Source organism: Crocuta crocuta, unplaced genomic scaffold (assembly GCF_008692635.1).
Source record: "Crocuta crocuta isolate KB4526 unplaced genomic scaffold, BGI_CrCroc_1.0 scaffold55, whole genome shotgun sequence".
NCBI lineage: Eukaryota > Metazoa > Chordata > Mammalia > Carnivora > Hyaenidae > Crocuta > Crocuta crocuta.
Genome location: NW_027530512.1, coordinates 5,239,964 through 5,259,113, shown reverse-complemented (window position 1 = coordinate 5,259,113; position 19,150 = coordinate 5,239,964). Strand labels below are relative to the sequence as shown.

The 19,150-nt window shown below is 42.3% G+C and overlaps 1 protein-coding gene and 1 long non-coding RNA gene across 5 annotated transcripts in view; both read right to left on the bottom strand.

Moving 5' to 3' along the window:
- Positions 1-3,654: 3,654 nt before the first annotated feature.
- LOC144233987 (uncharacterized) lies at positions 3,655-11,529 on the bottom strand. Its single transcript, XR_013335825.1, has 2 exons — positions 11,430-11,529; positions 3,655-3,910 (listed from the first exon to the last, which is right to left on the bottom strand). It is a non-coding gene; the product is annotated as an uncharacterized LOC144233987 (long non-coding RNA).
- Positions 11,530-17,183: 5,654 nt separating this feature from the next.
- LOC144234046 (uncharacterized) overlaps positions 17,184-19,150 on the bottom strand; it is a 44,675-nt gene continuing 42,708 nt past the window's right edge. For all 4 annotated transcript variants that reach the window (XM_077767193.1, XM_077767191.1, XM_077767194.1 and 1 more), the window contains one exon: positions 17,184-17,465. In XM_077767193.1, the coding sequence (XP_077623319.1) occupies positions 17,304-17,465 (162 nt within the window). In that variant the 3' untranslated portion in view covers positions 17,184-17,303. The remainder of the gene's footprint in view (positions 17,466-19,150) is intronic.

Genomic DNA, 19,150 nt, shown 5'->3' with positions numbered 1-19,150 from the left:
ATTTTGGGGGGTTTTTTTGTGTTTTTTTTATCTTTTTAATGTTTTATTTATTTCTGAGAGAGAGAGAGAGAGAGACAGTGTGAGCAGGGGAGGGTTAGAGAGAGAGGGAGACACAGAATCTGAATCAGGCTCCACGCTTTGAGCTGTCAGCACAGAGCCCACAAACCGTGGGGCTCAAACCCACGAACCGTGAGATCATGACCTGAGCCAAAGTCAGACGCCTAACTGACTGAGCCACCCAGGTGCCCCTATTTTATTTTTGAGAGACAGAGAGAGATAGCACGTGTGCACAAGAGCGAGCAGGAGAGGGGTACACAGAATCCTAAACAGACTCCAGGCTCTGAGTTGTCAGCACAGAGCCTGATTTGGGGCTCAAACCAACAAATTGTGAGATCAAGACCTGAGCTGAAGTCGGACGCCTAACGGACTGAGCCACCCAGGCGCCCTTCTTCACCACCTTTACTACCTCCTGCAAAGGGAACCATTCTCTTGACTTCTAACACTGTAGTAAAAGTTTTGCCAGTTTTTTAGCTTTATAAATGGAATCATAACATTTTGAGACTTGCTTCTTTTGCCAATTATTTTATTTGCCTTTACATCATATATTCTTTATTATTATAGTTGAAAGACTCATCCATTTGGATATAAAACAATAGTTCATTCATTCTCATCGCTGTACAGCATCCCATTGAATGACTAAGCCACAATTTATCTGTTCTACTGTTGATGGAGAACCACGGAGTCGGTCACAGGGTATGCATAGTTTTGGTTTTAGGAGTACTTCCAAACATATTTTCAAACGTACAAATTTAACCTCTTACCAGCAATGTAGGAGAATCCTAGTTCTTTGTTAACCCTTGACCAATTACTTTTAACCACCTGTGAAATCCTGTTGCAAACAAACAAACAAAATAGTACCTTCTGTTCGCATTCTATGCCTTCCAGCACCTCGTGTCCGTTTTTTAAACTCTGGGCTCTGAGTTGGCAAGCTCGGTTTCTGAACTTTTGTCAGGTAAAAATGGGAAATAAGAGGAGAAAAAATTATTAAAGAAATGATACATTTGATTTGGAAAGAAACTAGAAACAAAAGGCAGAAAAAAGAGGAGGGGAAGTTAAAGTCCTGGGCGACATGGATGCTGGCTCTAGAGTTTTTGAAGAAGGTTGAGAGTAGGGTGAAGAAGCGTCAGAGCAACCAGATTAGGCCCAACATAGAGCTAAGACCCACGTCAGTAGAGGGAAATTTAACTCAATTTCATGCTTGGTTCTCCCAGAAAAGGAAGGCCGAGGAACCTAATCAGTGTTTCCCTGTTCAACACAAGTCACCTGACGCGCTGCCTCTGAGACTTCCCTTCGCTCCATGTAAGGAAAGTAACCTTGCAATAGCCCGTCTGCTTCTACCTAGGAGGGCTTCCCTGTGCCTGCTCCCTGATGCCTGTGGAAGTCTTTCATTTCGTACAGCTCCTTGGAGAGATTTTCTATCTGCTAGCTTGGATGCTGCCTGATTCATGAACTGCTGAATAAAAGCCAGAAGATGAGTAAATTATGGACATTTTTCTTTTAACACGAGGGAAAGGGGTTTTCGAATGTGAGAAATATAGTGAGTAAAAAATGGAAGGTATTATTGTGAATTATGAATATTGGATTTCTTTGTTGCTTGACTGGAATTACTATCAACCGTCGTGTCTAAATAGGGTGTCTCTAGATCAGCCAATCCCGTGGAAGCTGGTGGGGCACACGCCTCTGGGAGGTGAAAGAATTCTGGTGAGGCAGAACAGAGAGAGAGTTAACTGAATACACAGCAAGGGGGTGGCCGAAGGGACTGCAGAGGAGAGACTCCCATGGGGCACGGGGTGGGGACTGCTTTAAAAGGGGACGATGAGGGGGTGTGGTGATGTATGGAATTCTCTCTCTTTTTTTTTTTGGTAACTGTGCCTAGTTAGCCCATTGGTTAGTTAGGACCTATGGGTATTTTGAGGAGGGTCGCTTTATGGGCCTGTCTGTATTCCATTGCTCGAGCCTTGTTTGACTGAAAGCGGCCTCTACATCAACTACTTTTGATTACTGAATTATTCCTTTATAACTGGAACCCCACACACAAATTGAATCACGTGGAGCTTTACTTCACATAAACATAAACCAGAGTTGTACTTTACATAAATTAGCTATGAGGGTTAATTGAAGGTATTTGAACAACACTTCCACTAGCTTCGTTGACAGTATCCCTCCCTGCCCCTCCAACCCCAGGAAACCTGCTCTTATGAATTCTTACCAATCAACTACTCTCTAACTCTTCACTCAATAAAGATTTAGGAACCTTGTTCACACACTTCTCTACCCAATTCATGCTGTAGTCCCAAATTTCAACAGCCACAGTAGATGGCCCATCCAACAGGATAGCTTCGTGAGTAGTGTGTCTGTTTAATTCCAGTGACCTTCACCTATATTCAGTGATGTGTTGTTGAAGACAGTTCATTCCAGCTCCTGCCTGAGAGCTGACTGTTCATATCTCTTTCTAGTTCCACACTCGGGAACATGTTGGTTACTTGCAATCACCATGGTGGTGGTATTTCCACAATTAAAATCAACAAATGCTACAAATCACGGATTTATTTTTTCATTTGTGAGGACCAGTATACCAGTAATGACTGTCTCTATCCCACTTCAAGCTCTCACATGCAGATTCAGAAAGAACCCTGGACTTAGTCAACTCAAGAATTGCTCGACACCAGAAATAGAAAACTAGAAAATTTCATTCTCTAACCACCACCTCAACTCTCAGCTCCCACAGCCCTCTTCTCCTATACCTTCTCTTCAGTGTCACACTAGACCTTCAGGCTCTACTTGCATATTCTCTCTATACATCACAAAGGCAGAAAGGCTTCCAGTTGACCATGCTGTACTGTTTCCTTTGATTCTTCATTAAGAAGAAGCCCAACAAATGACTCAACATTTATCAATTATCTCCTGGCATAAGACAAGGTTAATAAAAATCATATTTCTTCAAAAATCAATCAAAACTTGTTTTTACCTTCATTATGAAATGTTCATGGTATCTTTTCTTCTTTATTTTACTTAATTAAGTAAGCTGTATATGTCCAGCATGGGGCCTGAACTCATGATCTCAAGATCAAAAGTAGCATGCTAGGGGCACCTGGGTGGCTCAGTCAGTCGAGCATCTGACTTCAGCTCAGGTCATGATCTCACAGTTTGTGGGTTTGAGCCCCATGTTGGGCTCTGTGATGACAGCTCAGAGCCTGGAGCCTGCTTGGGATTCTGTGTCTCCTTCTCTGCCCCCCCGCCCCCACCACCACCACTTGCGTGTGTGCACGCTCTATCTTTCTCTCTCAATAAATAAACATTTTAAAAGAATTTTTAAAAAAAGAGTAGCATACTCTTCCAAATGAGTCAGCCAAGAGCCCCTCTTTTCTCTGTCTTTTTAAAATTCCTGTAATCTTTTTTTTATCAAAAAGGTAAATCAAACAATCAGGCAACATCATGCAGGAGGCTCTGAGTAACATTTGCAGCAGGAAATTATATCCAACTACATGTCCTTATAATTTGAAAATGATATGTATATTTGCAGGAATGAATGGAGGAGGGATAGTGTATTGCTTTCCTATCACTGCTGCAACAAATTATCACAAACTCAGACGCTTAAATCAATATAAATCTATTATGTTACACTTATGGAGGTTAGAGGTCCTATACAAGTCCACCAAACTAAAATCAAGGTGTTGACAGAGATTCATTCCGTCCAGAAGTTCTAGGGGAGCATTAATTTTCTTGCCTTTCCCAGCTTCTACAGGCTGTGATGGGATCTTCTTCTCTTCATATTCATATAGAGGGTGAATCTGTTCATATCTGCCAACAGATCCCAAATGGTTTCTGCCTTTTGTCTTTCAGATGCACCCTGTACCAATAGACAATTGATCAATTAACTTTCAAATGTCACTTAATAAAAAGAAACATAATAAAAGAGTAACAAAAAGAGGGGCGCCTGGGTGGCTTAGTCGGTTAAGCGTCCGACTTTCGCTTAGGTCATGATCTCGCGGTTCGTGGGTTCGAGCCCCGCGTCGGGCTCTGTGCTGACTGCCAGCTCAGAGCCTGGAGCCTGTTTGGGAGTCTGTGACTCCCTCTCTCTCTGACCCTTCCCTGCTCACGCTGTCTCTCTCTCTCTCTCTCTCCTAGAAATAAATAAAACATTAAAAAAATTTAAAAAGAATTCACACATTAAAAAAAAAAAGAATAACAAAAAGAAATATATACTTGGAGAGAGAGAGAAACAATGGATTTCTAATGAAAATAGCTCTTCAGTCATACAAATATTCCTTTGAGGAATGTCATTTCAGAAACCATCCCCTCAAGATTGGGTAGAAACCTCTACTTAAATACAGTAAGACCTTCAATTACAGTAACTTGTTCTTTGAGTGTTCCTCAAGACAAGCAAACATTTCTCATAAATTTTAACTTGGTTAACAAGCGATGTCTTGCAATACGAGTAGTACATGATGCTGAACATCACATGATCACAACTGAGCCGATGGTTTTCTCTCTTTCTTACTGTGGGATTGTGGGTGATCGTCTCCCATGCTCAGATGTTTGGTCTCAGGCCACAGTGTTTGGCAGAAATCAGCGATTTTTCAGAAGGTTGGAAGGTGTCCACAAGTGACGCTAGTGTATTTTTTGTCACTTCAAAGCACCTATGGACAGTCTGTGGCTTTTCCATACAAGAGGAAGCTTAGGAATGCTTTGCTTCATTCTAGGTGAGGCTGCCTGCAGATATAGACCCTTTCCTCTGTTGCCTTATTGCCAGTTACATTAAATACAGTATACGACAAGAGCTTATTATTATTATCTGAGCCAACAGATAGCAGTGATTCTGTTAGAGATAGTGAAAGACATCCTACACAATAACGCTCCTCTCTCGTCTCCCTCACCCCAGCCACAAAGATTTTCAAAGGTAAAAAGAGGTTAATTTTCCTTATATTTTTAATTTTCTTTATTATTTTATATTATATTACCGTATTGTAATCATTTTTATATGAATCCTTTTGGGTTGTGGAATGAATCATCAGAGTTTCCATTATTTCTTATGGGAAAATTTGCTTTGATATACAAGTGCTTTGGATTACAAGCATGTTTTTGGAATGACTTATGCTTGCAAACCAAGGTTTTACTGTACTAATATAATACTGTGATGGTCAAGCCATTACACATGGACTAAAGCACTTCTACCACAACAATTCCCAAAAGGGGATTTATTAATTAGATTTGAGGAAGGAGAAAGGAATTGAAAATAACTATACTGCAATAAAAAATGACATTTGTCAAAACTTGCTTTGTCATCATATATATAAATAGCTTAGATACACAGCTAATTATGTTCACAAGTTGCTTTGAATACCAGTTGCTAGGGAATGGTAACATCTCCCTATTCTAAAGCTAGTTTACAGTTTCAGACCTAATTCCATATTTTCTGCTTCATGTCCTAGAAGCACAGCCACCAGGATTGATGACCTTGAAGTCCAGTCAAAATAAGTAACCTAGCTGAAGCACAGACAGAAAAAATTTTTTTAATTACATTCAAGACATGTGGTACACACTCAAAAGATCTAACATGTCTGTAATTGGAGTCTCATAATAAGAGAAACAACAGGGTTGAAGAAACGGTGACTAAAAAGTTGCCAAACCTGATGACAGACATCAACCTACAGATTCAATTCACTCTGCAAATCTTAAGCATGATAAAGATAACAAAATCATACCAAAGCACATCATAGTCAGAGTGTTTACATTAAAGACAGAGAAAAACTTAGAAGCAACCATGGGGCAGTGGGGTTAAGACACACTACCTTCAAAGATACAACAAGACTGAGAGCTGACTTTTAACTAAAGCAATCAGAAAGTGGATGACATCTTCAATGTGCTGGGCGGGGGTGGGGGGAACCCCTGTTATCCTAGAGTTTTACACCCAATGAAAATGCCATTCAAAAATTAAGATTAAATAAACAAGTTTTCAGGAAAAACAAAACTGAAGGGAACTACTGCTGTAAGAACTACACTATAAGAATTACTACATGAAATTCTTCAGGTTGATGGAAAATTAGCCCATTTTAGAAACACAGAATAGGAGGAAGGAATAAAGAATACCAGAATTGGTGAATGTGTAGAGAAACAGAAATAAGTACTAGCAGTTAATAATGACAATAATAATAATGTCTTGTGGGATTTATTGCATTTGGAAAAGTACATGATAATAGTACAGTGGGTATAAGGTAGTTTAAAATGGAGTTAAAGTATGATAAATTTCTTAATTTGGGGCAGAAATTAGAAAATTATTAACTTAAAGTAAGTTATCATAAGTCAAATACATATGCATTTTTTAATCTCTTTGTCAAGGACAATCACTAAAGATAACACAGTGTATAATTAAAATATAAAAGAAAAATACAATAAAATTAAAATATTCAATTTAAAGAAAGAGATAAAGGAAAACATTAGGAAACTGTATTAGTTAGGGTTCTCCAGAGAAACAGAATGAATAGAATGTGTGTACATATGTAGAAAGAGATTTTGTTTTAAGAAATTGGTTCATGCAATTATGAAGCCTGGCAAATCTAAAATCTACAGGGTAGGCCAGCAGGCTGGAGACCCAGGGAAAGCCAATGTCACAACTGCAGTCTGAAGACAATCTGCTGGCGGATTCCTTCTTAGGGGAGGTCAAGTTTTGTTTTGAATAGACCTTCAACTGATTGAATGAGGCCACCCACATAATGGAGGGCATTCTGCTTTATTAAAAGTCCACCACTTTAAATGTTAATCTCATCCAAAAACACTCTCACAGAAACATCTAAAATAATATTTGACCAAATATCTGGGCATTGTGGCCCAGCCAAGCTTACCCATAAATTAACCATCATATGAACAAAGAATAGAGGGGGGAAAATAGACAATAAACAGCAACATGGTAGACTGAAATCCAACTTCATCAGAATTTACTTTAAACATCAATAGTCTAAACATTCCAATTTAAAAGCAGATTATAAGATTGGATTTAAAAACACAAAGCTCAACTATATGCTGTTTATATAATAGATAAGCTTTAAAATTTTTTTAATGTTTTATTTATTTTTAAGAGAGAGAGAGACAGTGTGATCAGGGGAGGGGCAGAGGGAGAAGGATACACAGAATCTGAAGCAGGCTCCAGGCCCAGAGCTTCAGCACAGAACCCGATGCAGGGCTCAAACACACGAAACCATGAGATCATGACCTGAGCTGGAGTCGGATGCTTAACTGACTGAGCCACCCAGGAATCCCTTAAAATGTTTTTTAACGTTTATTCATTTTTGAGTGATAGAGACAGAACCTGAGTGGCAGAGGAGCAGAGAGTGAGGGAGACACAGAATCCAATGCAGGCTCCAGGCTCCAAGCTATCAGCACAGAGCTGGATGTGGGGCTTAAACTCATGAACCAATGAGATCATGACCTGAGCTGAAGTCGGACGCTTAACAGACTAAGCCATCCAGTCGCCTCATAAAATAGATATGCTTTAAATATAACAACACAGAATGGTTGAAGAAAAAATGGGGGAAAAAATTGCCATGCAAACACCAACTGAAAGAAATGTGGTTTCGCTATGTTAATACCAGACACAGTACCTCCCTCTCTGCCCTTCCCCTGCTCATGCTCTGTCTCTTTCTCAAAAATATATAAAACATCAAAAGAAAAAATTTTTTTTAAAAATCAAAGTAGACGTGAGTCAAGAAGTATCACATGAAATAAAGGTGAGATTTCATGATAAAAAGGAGTAATTCAACAGAAAAGTAAAAATCTTAAATTTGAGTACAAACTTTCACCAACTAAAAAGTAAATGCTGACAGAACTATACATGGAATTTAACACTCTTTTCTCAGTAACTTACAGAACAAGTAGAAAGTCCTAAGTCTAAAAATCTCAGTCAACATAGCCCTTGTTGCAAGGAGAGGACCAGTAAAGGAGCCGGGAATCTGACATGGCCTAAGAATCTTGGTACAGAATCTTCTCCAGAGTCCACTACAGAGGACCTGCTTACAGTCCTTCTCTCCTCCTGTGACCTTGCTGTCAAGCCATCACCTGGAGATGCAGTCATCTGAAGGCTTGACTGGGGATGACCAAAACTGTTGGAGGCCTAAGTTCCTCACTGACTACTGGGAGCAGGCCTCAGTTTCTTGCTGCAGAGGACTCTCCAAAGCACTGCTTGCTATGTTCTCATGACAGGGCAGCTGGTCTGCCCAAATGAATGATACAAGAGAAGGAGTGAGGAGGAAGTCATGGTGCCATTTAGGACCTATTAACATCCCTCCACTTCTGCCATATTCCACTTAATGAAAGCTAGTCACTCAGTCTAGCCCACACTCAAGAGTAGGGAAATTTGCCACCATCCCTTCTTTGAAAGAAACAGTTTGAAAGAATTTGTGGTCTAATTTGCTGCTCTCTGTTCAGGTTTTTTTCCATAAAACAATGTTTCTAAAAGTTATATACCCCAGCACTGGGGATAGAAAGATAAACAAGAAAGGCAAAAATCTTATAGAACTTACTTTCTACTATGACAACAAATGAGTATAAAAACTAATAATTTTAGACAGTGATAAGTGCTACAGATAGAAAAGGGTAACAGTATCAGGGAAAGTAAATGAGGGAGTAATTTTTGATAGTGTGATTAGACAGGCCTCCTAAGGTATATTAACATAAATGAGATCATATACATTCTATTAGATAAACCAACTTTATCATTCAATAAGGCTATCTGTCTTATCAGCTAGGGCTGCCATACAAAATACCATAGATTGGGGGTGCTTAAACAACATTTATTTCTCATAGTTCTGGAGGCTAGGAACTCCATCAAGGTACCAGTCGATTCAGTTCTGGCAAGCACTTACTTACTTCATGGCTTTAGTGTCCTCACATGGCAGAAGAGATGAGAGTTCGGGTCTCTCTTCCTCTTCTTAAGAACACTAATCCCATCATGGGAGTCCCACCTGTGAGACCTCATCTAAACCTAATCACCTCCCAAAGGTCCTACCTCCAAATACCATCACACTTAGGGTTAGGTCTTCAATATTTGAATTCTAGAGGGACAAACTTCAGGCTGTAGAAGTTATCTTTCATATCTATACACTAATAGTTTTCCTTTATTTATGTATTTATTAAAAAAATTTTTTTTGTTTATTTCTTTATTTTGAGAGAGAGAGCAAGTGGAGTAGGGGTAGAGGGAGAAGGGGGAGAGAGAATCCCAAGCAGGCCCCGCACTGTCAGTGCAGAGCCCAAAGTGGGGCTTGAACTCACAAACCGCGAGATCATGACCTGAGCCGAAATCAGGAGTTGGATGCTTAAACCAACTGAGCCACCCACGTGCCCCTCTATACATTAATATCTTTCCTTTAAAACTACATCCATCTTGATGAAAATTTGTTTTTTTCCCAATTGTAAAGAATACTATGATAAACACTCATATGTGTGTGTGTGTGTATAATATATCTATCTTTGCGTGCATGGATAAATATTTCTGTAGGATAAGTGCCTACAAGTGAAACTACTTGGTCAAAGCACACATTTAAGTGTTTGATAACATCACTCCAGAAAGCTTGTAAAAATATACACCTTCGCAAAAAGGGGTAAACACTGTTTCTGTAGTAGCTGTCAGTATAAACATTTATATCAAAAGACTTTATATACAGTTGACTACCAAAGGGAGGTAGGGTGGGGAAACGACCCTTGGCACAGCTGAAAGTCCACATGACTTTTTAAAATAAATTGACTCCCAATGTTGACCAGAAGCCTTACTGATAACATAAACAGTTGATTAAACATATTTTGTATATGTGTTATACACTGTATCTTTACAACAAAGCTAAAGAAAAGAAAATGTTAAGGAAATCACAAGGAAGAGAAAATACGCTTATAGTGCTGTACAATAGTTATTTTAAAAAATCCACATGGACCCATGCAGTGCAAACCCATGTTATTTAACTGGATATTTATTCTCTTACAGTTGGGGTCATTCTCACTCTTCTCTAACCTGGTCAATTTATTAACATTTAACAATGTCCATTACCCCCTCTTCCACAAATCACTTTCTTCACTTATCTTCTCAGGCTTTACACTCTCCTGAGTATCCTTGTAACATACATTCCCCTTTTCAATCTTTCTTCCTGGTTCCCCCTCATCTCCTTGAATTTGGCCATTCCCAAGGTCAAATGACACGCAACCTCATGGATTTAAATACCACATCTCCAATGGGATGTCTAAGAGGCATCCAAAAGCATCTAAAGCTGCATTCATAACCTTAACTCAAAAACCTCACCCTTCCACAGTGTTACCTTATTTCAACTTTGTAAACTGCAACTCCATGTTTCCAGTTGTTCAAGCCAAATCCTTTTTTTCTTACATCCCAACTTCCTCTCTTCTTTGAGATTTCTGCTCAAGACAGATCCTGTCTCCCACTGCTGTTCCCTATACTCCTGGTTTGCCTCTTTTTTTTTTTAAATGCCATGTCTCAATATCTAAAATTACGGTGTTTCTTTAATTGATCATAGTCTCCTCTGCCAGAATATTAGCGGGAGGGTAGGAATTTAGCTGGTTCGCTGTGGTATCTTTGGCATCTAGAGCAGTTTTATGTTGCTGTTGGCATAGTGGTCACCCAATAGTTATTTGCTCAATAAATGAGTGAAAGTACAGGTCATACATACATAGATATAATTGAAAAGCAGGCTGATGAAGTGGCAAAGGCAATAAATGGAAAGATAAGGCACTGAGGGTTGGGCCTTAGCCTAGGCACACCTAAGATGTTTAGGCAACTTATCCTTCAAAGTTGATTTTCTTCACCTGTAAAATGGGGTTTATGCCATATTCCTCAGCAAATGAGACAGTTGATACAGTATTTCTTTGGATTGCAATACACAAGTTTCACTACCCGCAACACCTAGGAAAATATGTTTCAAGTCTCCTCTTAATTTCATCTACTCAGGTATAACACGATTTGAGCGTACATCTTCAGAGTCAGTACACTGTACCTTTAAAAGTCTACTTGTGCGAACTTTGAGAATAAAGGCAATTGCTAGGGAAAAAATCGCCAAAGTCTCTAATTCCACTATGGTAACAGCTATACAACTATGTATATATGTTAACGATCATTAATTGCACACTTAAAACAGGTGAATTTTATGCGATGTAAACTACATCCCAATAAAACCGTTAATAAAGAAAAACCCCAAAATAATGAATCAAGTTCAGTAAGTAAGCTCTGCCATAGATTAGACATGGTTTACGAAAGAAACCCCGGTATTTGGGGTTTCTTTGCTGAGCAACCTATCTTCAGCACTGTACTGGGATAACTGAGCTGAAAGCAGTAAGAACCTAGCCGGGTTCCTCCAGCAACGAAAGCATCGTACCCCAAAGCTCGCGGTTACCAGTCCTCACGAGATGCCTCCCTCCCGGCCTGTTCCGCAAGCAAAACCCCATCTCACTTCTGCAGAGTGAACGTCTGCAGGGAGGCAGCGTCCTCACCCCCAGACACACACACACACACACACGTGGGTCACTTGGAGTCTAGTTTAAGTAGCGTCCGTCCCTCCCCAGCCCTAGATCTGCGCGGGGGAGCTGACGACCCTTCCGGCACAGACCGACCCCGAGGTTCCCCCGGGCACTGGGGGCCACGCGGCGCTCCAGCTCAGGGTGGCCTCACACAGCGCGCAGGCCTTGACCTTGGCCGAGCAAGTGTCACCTGAGTTTTTAAAATGGTCCCGGGGTCTGCCCTGACGCTCCGACTGGGGAGCGTGGGCGCCACCAGAGCCTGCCCGCGCGGGAACCCCGCCAGAACTCCCCCGGGGAAAGCACCGCGCGCACAGCCGCGAACGCCCGGCCGCCAGCGGCCGCTCCCGCGCGCGCCAAACTCTTCCCCGGGGGGCCGCCCCTCGGTTGGGCTGGGCTGGAATCGCGAGGTCCGCCCCCTCCTCAGCGAGTTTCCCGCCCCACACGGAGGCGCGAACCGAAACGGCTCCTCCACCCTCCAATCATATCTGCCAACGAGTCCCCACCAAGGTCGTCTGCGTCTTTTTTGCCCACTTCCGCCTTCAGCGACGCTCGTCAACCGCCCCAAGTACGAGCGTCCGCGGTCCCCGCCCCGCACAGTAACTCCTTGCGAGGCCCGTGTGGCGCGGCGCGGCGCAGGCGCAGTAGTGCGGGTCCTCTGAACGGTAGCTCAGGACTGGCCGGGCTGCCCCGCGCAGCCGGGGAAACGATCCCCCACCGCCAGTTTGGCTGCATCCACTGTAGATCTTGAATGGGACTCCTGCCCAGGCACGTGGTTTCCGTAGCAGCAGCTGCACTTGACGCTAGCATGTGTCCCGCAGGCGAACGTTCAGAGTAGGGTGTTGAAGTCCTAATGGTCCCTTTTTGCGGAAGGAGACACTGTAGTTAGGCTCGTGGGAAGATGTTGATCTCCCAGGCTTTCACGCCGGAAAATGGCACTTTTCATTTGAGGGAACGGTCCCCAACAGAAAACCTGGCTATTCCTACTGGCTCCTGTCTTGGAGTCAACAACCTCCATTAATCTTACCTGAAAAATGTACCTGCTAGGGTAGTTGTATGATAGGGAAAAGACAGGATAAAATAGGCAGAGACGGAAAGGTCAGGACCTGAGGTCCCAGGGTGGGGAAAAAATGGAATTTTGGAACAATGCTGGGAGTATCTGACCTCAGCAAACTCCCTCGGGCATAAGGTTCCTCTTGAGAATGTAACAGACACCACCTACTACCCCTCAGGATTCCCTCAGGAATAAGGTTCCTCTTGAGAATGTAACAGACACCACCTACTACCCCTCAGGATTCCCTCAGGAATTAGATAAAAAACCTAACTAAAGAGACCTAACTAAAAATTAGTAGACCATAAAACATACCACGGGCAAGGAATGGTACGGCCATAGACATACAATGGATATGAGCCAATCAGGAATGGACAACCCAGCGCCTAGAGCTATCAAGCCCATAAGGGTAGAACCTGAGAAGGAAGGGGGGGGGGGCGCTAGGGAAGGAGGGGGCTGACCAGAACCTTACAAAACAAAGGTCCTTGCCTATAGTCTGGGGGCGCTCACTGTGGAATGCTCCCTCTCTGTAAAGAGAGCTTTCGCACTATTCTTCCTTTCAGATCTTATACTCTAATAAACTTTTCTCTGTTGCTCACTTTGCGTCCACCTCTTCATTTTTCAAAGCAGCAAGACAACGAATCCTGGGTTTTGAAGTAAAAAAAATCCTGCAGCAATTGGGACTGCCTGAAACCCCAGAGTCACAAGTCAGAAATCCAGGCCACATTTCCTAATTTTGAGGTTAATCTTAAATTTTTTCGTTCAACCCAAGACTTGACCAAGGGTTACAAGGCTGGTTAATAACAGATATTCAATAAGAACTTTATCCTTCCAGGCCACTGCTTTCCTCACTGTTAGAGTTTTACTGCATGCTAAGTGGAGCCCCATAAATTTACCATTTCTTCTCAAACTCGTGCTGTCCTCCATTTGCCACAACCCCAGTCTTAGGCCTAGAGTCACTTTCTAGTTTGGCCCCTAAGAAAATTCATCATTGCAGTTGACCTCTCCCTGTCCCACAAACGAAGGAGATCTGATTGCTTGACTAGTGGATCTGGTTGTCACTGTTAACTCTACTTTTGGTCATTTGGGCAGTTTCTAGTTTGGGGCAATTACAAACAATGCTGCCATGAATAATTTTGTGAATGTCTTTTAGTGTGGAGGTAGGTATATATGTAGGAGTAGAATTGCCTGTTTATAAGGCATACATGTATTCAATCTGGGTAGATAAACTATAGTAGGCATTATCATGGCTGCCCAAAAATGCCTATGTCCTGATCCCTGGAACCTGTGAGTATTTTAGGCTACCTGGCAAAAGGGAATTAAGGTGCTAATCAGCTGAATTTAAAAGAATTAGTCTGGATTGTCCAGGTGTGTCCAGTGTAATCCCAAAAGTACTTAAAAAGGGGAGGAGGAGAAGAGGAGGAAGAGAACTGGAGACCTGGTAGTGTGAGGAAGACTGGAGGGCCTGATGCCCCTGGTTTTGAAGGTGGAGGAAGGTAGCAATAAGCCAAGAGCTGGGCGTCTTCTAGAACTTGGGGAAGGCAAGGAAATGGATTTCCGCTCCTCCAGAAGTGACATGCAAGCCCTGTTAACACCTGAATGAGACTTCCAGAAAGGTAGTCCAATAAAGACTGTTCCAGCCACAAAGTTTGGACGATTTGTTACAGCAACAACAGGAAACAAATACACTGTCACAACTGCTTCCCAAAGCACTTAAGGTGCTCTGAAAACATATCCGGGCTTCAGCCCTACACCTCACTAACTGAACTGGAATCTCAGGATAGTCCTGGGTGTGGAGTGGGAGGGGGGATTAAGTTCATTAGATAATTCTGATACATCTCGAAAGTTGAGAACTACTTATCTGAACGACTCATCTAAACCCAGTTCTCATCATTGAAGAATGTGGTAGTGATTTGACCACAGGACTGAAAGCAGTTCTCATAAAGACAGTTCCAGATACTAGAAGTCCTTCTCCCTTTTCTTTTCTGCTCAAGAATTAGCAGAGCTAAAAAAAAAAAAAAAAGGAATTAGCAAAGCTCGGGGCCACAGGGGCCCAATGAGTCCACCAAGGGGAAGCCTTTTAAGCTCCCAGGGACTTTTTAATTTTTAAAAATTTTTAATGTTTAGTTTTGAGAGAGAAACACAGTGTGATTGGGGAGGAGCAGAGAAAGAAGGAGACACAGAATCTGAAGCAGGCTCCAGGCTCTGAGCTTTCAGCACAGAACCTGACGTGGGGCCTGAACCCATGAGCCGTGAGATCATAACCTGAGCCAATCAGGTGCTTAACCGACTGAGCCACCCAGGTGCCCCCTAGGAATTTCAGATGTCGAAAAAAGTTTCCTGTGTACAAGAACTGATATCACCGAGTTCATTAGGATCTGTTGTGGCTGGACATTTTTTGTTAACTAATAGAATTAGAAGATCATGTGATGTTGGAGTAGGACTCACCTTCATGCCTTTAGGATGCTGGTTCCATTGTAGTTATAATTATGTAAAGCTAAGAATCCAGGAAAGAATTGCCAGAGAAGGAATTAAAAATATGATTTTACATGAAAGTACCCACCATTTTCCTGAAATAAAACAAACCAGTGACAACAGCAGCAAGTAAGCAGTCTTAAGCCCAGAAAGCCCACATGCAACTCACTGAAGTCAGTGTGAACAAAGCTGAGATCAACTAGGAGCACGTGGCTGGCTCAGTTGGTTGAGCATCCAACTTCAGCTCAAGATATGACCTCATGGTTTGTGAGTGTGAGTTCAAGCCCCACATCAGACTCACTGTCAGCCCAGAATCTGCTTCGGACCCTCTATACCCCTCTCTCTCTGCCCCTTATCCACTTATGCTCTCTCTCTCAAAAATAAATAATAAACCTTAAAAAAAAAAAAAAGCTGAGGCCAACTATATTAAACATCATATGTACCATAGGCTTTCAATCAAGTACAGTACGTGTAAAGTAAACAAAAAAAAGATTAGGGGCAACTGGGTGGTTCAGTTGGTTAAGTGTCTGACTTCCTTTCAGGTAATGATCTCACAGTTTATGAGTTCAAGCCCCAAGTTGGGCTGTGGGCTGAGTGCTCAGAGTCTGGAGCCTGCTTCAGATTCTCTCTCCCTCTCGCTCTGCCTGCCCCCCCCACTCTCTCTCTCTCAAAAATAAATGAACATTAAAATTTAATTAATTAATATAGCTAACCTTTTACACTGCTCCATGGCTGAACAATCAGTTCCTACTGACACAATTCATAAAGAAGCATTAAGGCTAAGAGCTCTTTGGGGCGCCTGGGTGGCTTAGTCGGTTAAGCGTCCGACTTTCGCTTAGGTCATGATCTCGTGGTTCGTGGGTTCGGGCCCCGCGTCGGGCTCTGTGCTGACTGCCAGCTCAGAGCCTGGAGCCTGCTTCAGTCTGTGACTCCCTCTCTCTCTGACCCTCCCCTGCTCACGCTGTCTCTCTCTCTCTCTCTGTCTCCTAGAAATAAATAAAACATTAAAAAAAAAAAGACTAAGAGCTCTTTGTATTTATAGATCTTTCTTTAATGCCTGCATAAAGTGGCTCCTCCAAATACTGCCACACCTTGGCACCTTTACTTTCATGGAAAGCTTGACTCTAGGAACTGGTAGTATTTGCAATTCCCCAGAAAAGGGGAGCTCTGGACAGCAGGGGGCAGCCTGTGACAGCCTGCCTGGCTCCTGAGGTAGTGCAGTCCTCCCAGCCCCGCATGCTGAGGCTGCAGCAGGTGGCTGCCCTTGGGCCATGGCCCTGGGGAATCCTGAACAAGAAGGTGGTTGTTCTAGCTTCACCAGGTTGGGCTGCAGGTGGAAGCTCTGGACAGGGTGTCCCTGCTTTCCTGTTTTGCCAGGGCCAAGGGGCAGAGAGAGAGACGGAGACACAGAATCTGAAGCAGGCTCCAGGCTCTGAGCTGTCAGCACAGAGCCCGACACGGGGCTCAAACTCAAGAACCATGAGATCATGACCTGAGCCAAAGTCGGGTGCTCAACTGACTGAGCCACCCAGGCAGCCCTTAATTACTTTTTTACCACTCAATGCTTCATATCTGATTTTCACACTCACAGTAAGTCAAAGATAGACAGACAGATTCAAAGTATAGAACACAACTGTACCTGGATATGCAAGGGGGTGTACCCAGTAAATTGTTCACTCTAGAAATAGGCTGTTAACCCCAAATATATATATTACCACTAAGAACACAAGCTCTGATTAATGTTCTGTTTAAAATACAATAATAGGGGTGCCTGGGTGGCTTAGTCGGTTAAGCGTCCGACTTTCGCTTAGGTCATGATCTCGCGATTCGTGGGTTCGAGCCCCGCGTCGGGCTCTGTGCTGACTGCCAGCTCAGAGCCTGGAGCCTGTTCCAGAGTCTGTGACTCCCTCTCTCTCTGACCCTCCCCTGCTCACACTGTCTCTCTCTCCTAGAGATAAATAAAACATTAAAAAAAAATTAAAATACAATAATAAATACAATTAGATATTGTATATTGCAAGTAACAATCTAGACGAAACCATAAATAAATGTATAGAACAAGGCAATGACAAAAGTTAAATGCCAAATATCAAAGAAGAGAATTTTTCAAGTGAAAAATTCCCAATGCATTTTATTCATAACGTAACCACATTCAAGATGCTGGAGGAGATGTCCATATCTACGGCAGCAATGAAAAGACAGAACTTTTTTATTCATTATTCTGTCCAGTCTCAGAGTGAGAAATGATCTTTGATTTGTCAGATGCTTCATAATCTTGTATAATAAGCCTTAGGTGATTGATGATTTCCTTGTCTGCAGTTCTCATGTTAAATCCCAACATCTTCATAATAATTTCTCGAAAATCAGTAAGCTACAATAAACCACCAAAAACGTCAAGACATATTATCAGTTTGGGTCACCAAATATTACATACAATGAAACTGGTATCAGAAATATAGTCTCATATTAAACATTTCTCTATGAAATGTAACATTCTACATTCAAATTGTATTTTTAAGATAGAAAAATAGCCTCTTTTGGGGTGACTGGGTGGCTCAGTGAGTTAAGTGTTCGACTTTGGCACCCCATGATCTTACTCTGGCACAGATCATGATCTCACAGTTTGAGTTCAAGCCCCACATGGGGCTCTTCACTCTCAGCACAGAGTCCACTATGGATCCTCTGTCTCCCTCTCTCTCTGCTCCTCCTCTACTCTCTCTCTCAAAAATAAATAAAAACATGAAAGAAAGAAAGAAAGAAAGAAAGAAAGAAAGAAAGAAAGAAAGAAAGAAAGAAAGAAAGGTCTCTTCTTTACAAAAACTTTTTTTTAAATGTCCTTTTCATTTTAAAATTTTGATTTTGATTTTTCAGTAGTCTTCACCTCCAGCACAGAGCCCAACATGAGCCTTGAATTCATGACCCTGAGGTCAAGAGTTGGGTGCTTAACTGACTGAGCCACCCAGGGACTCCTAAGATTTTATTTTTACACTTCATAGACTAAACCTAATTTTATTGCTGCTTTTCATCCCTAAGGTAATTCCTTTATGGATTTCAGACTTGTTGTATGGTAATACTAGTCCCCTAAACCCATCTCTCTCCACCCCTCCTCCCTGATAAGGAAAGCAGCTCTAACCACCCATAAATCACGAGCCCAGGCTGGGGGACGCAGCTGGCTTCCAGGGGCGGCCCAGAAACAGGCCAATGCACAAATGAGGAAATACTGAGAAGTCTAAGACCTGGTGGATCAGAACACTGGCAAGTGAGAGGGAAAAGAAAGGGTCCTGAAACACATTAACTGAAAATGGCAGTTGTGAAGGACAAGGTTTCTGAGGGGAGAGAGAGATACTTGGAAGGGTAAGGTGCTCCTTGGAGGTTTAGAAATAAAGGAAAAGAAAAAAGCAAACAGTGGAAAGGGAGTGATTTCTATAAACAAGATTGTACTGCAGAATCAGACATCACATAAACCCCCACTTTTAGTGGAAACTGCACTTACTGTACCAACACAAGAGGGTAGCATTGAGTTAGGAAACCAAGTGAGTAAACCCTGCCCTGTAACCTACCTAAAGTAGAAACCCCTGAATTGAGAGGGCAGGACAATTAAAAGGATTTTAAAGTGAAGAGATAAATGGCAAATAACATCCATTCGAATTTCTTTTCTTATTACAATTTTTTTAATATTTATTTATTTTCGAGAGAGAGAGAGAGAGAGAGATAGGGCACAAGTAGGGTAGGGATAGAGAGAGAGGGAAACAGAATCCAAAGCATGCTCCAGGCTCCAAGCTGTCAGCACAGGGCCCAACGTGGGGCTCAAATCCACGAACTGTGAGATCATGACCTGGGCCGAAGTCGGATGCTTAATCGACTGAGCGACCAAGGCGCTCCCATCCAAATTTCTTTAAGAAGAAAATAGCCTCATCCAAACTAGTCAGGTGATGAAAATAGTCCCCACAGAGAACTGCCATGAAGCAAAAGAAACATGTCTGACACAATACCCTATATGGGTACCAAACAAGGATTTGCAGACATGGGGGGGGGGGGGGGGGGCGGGCGGGGGCT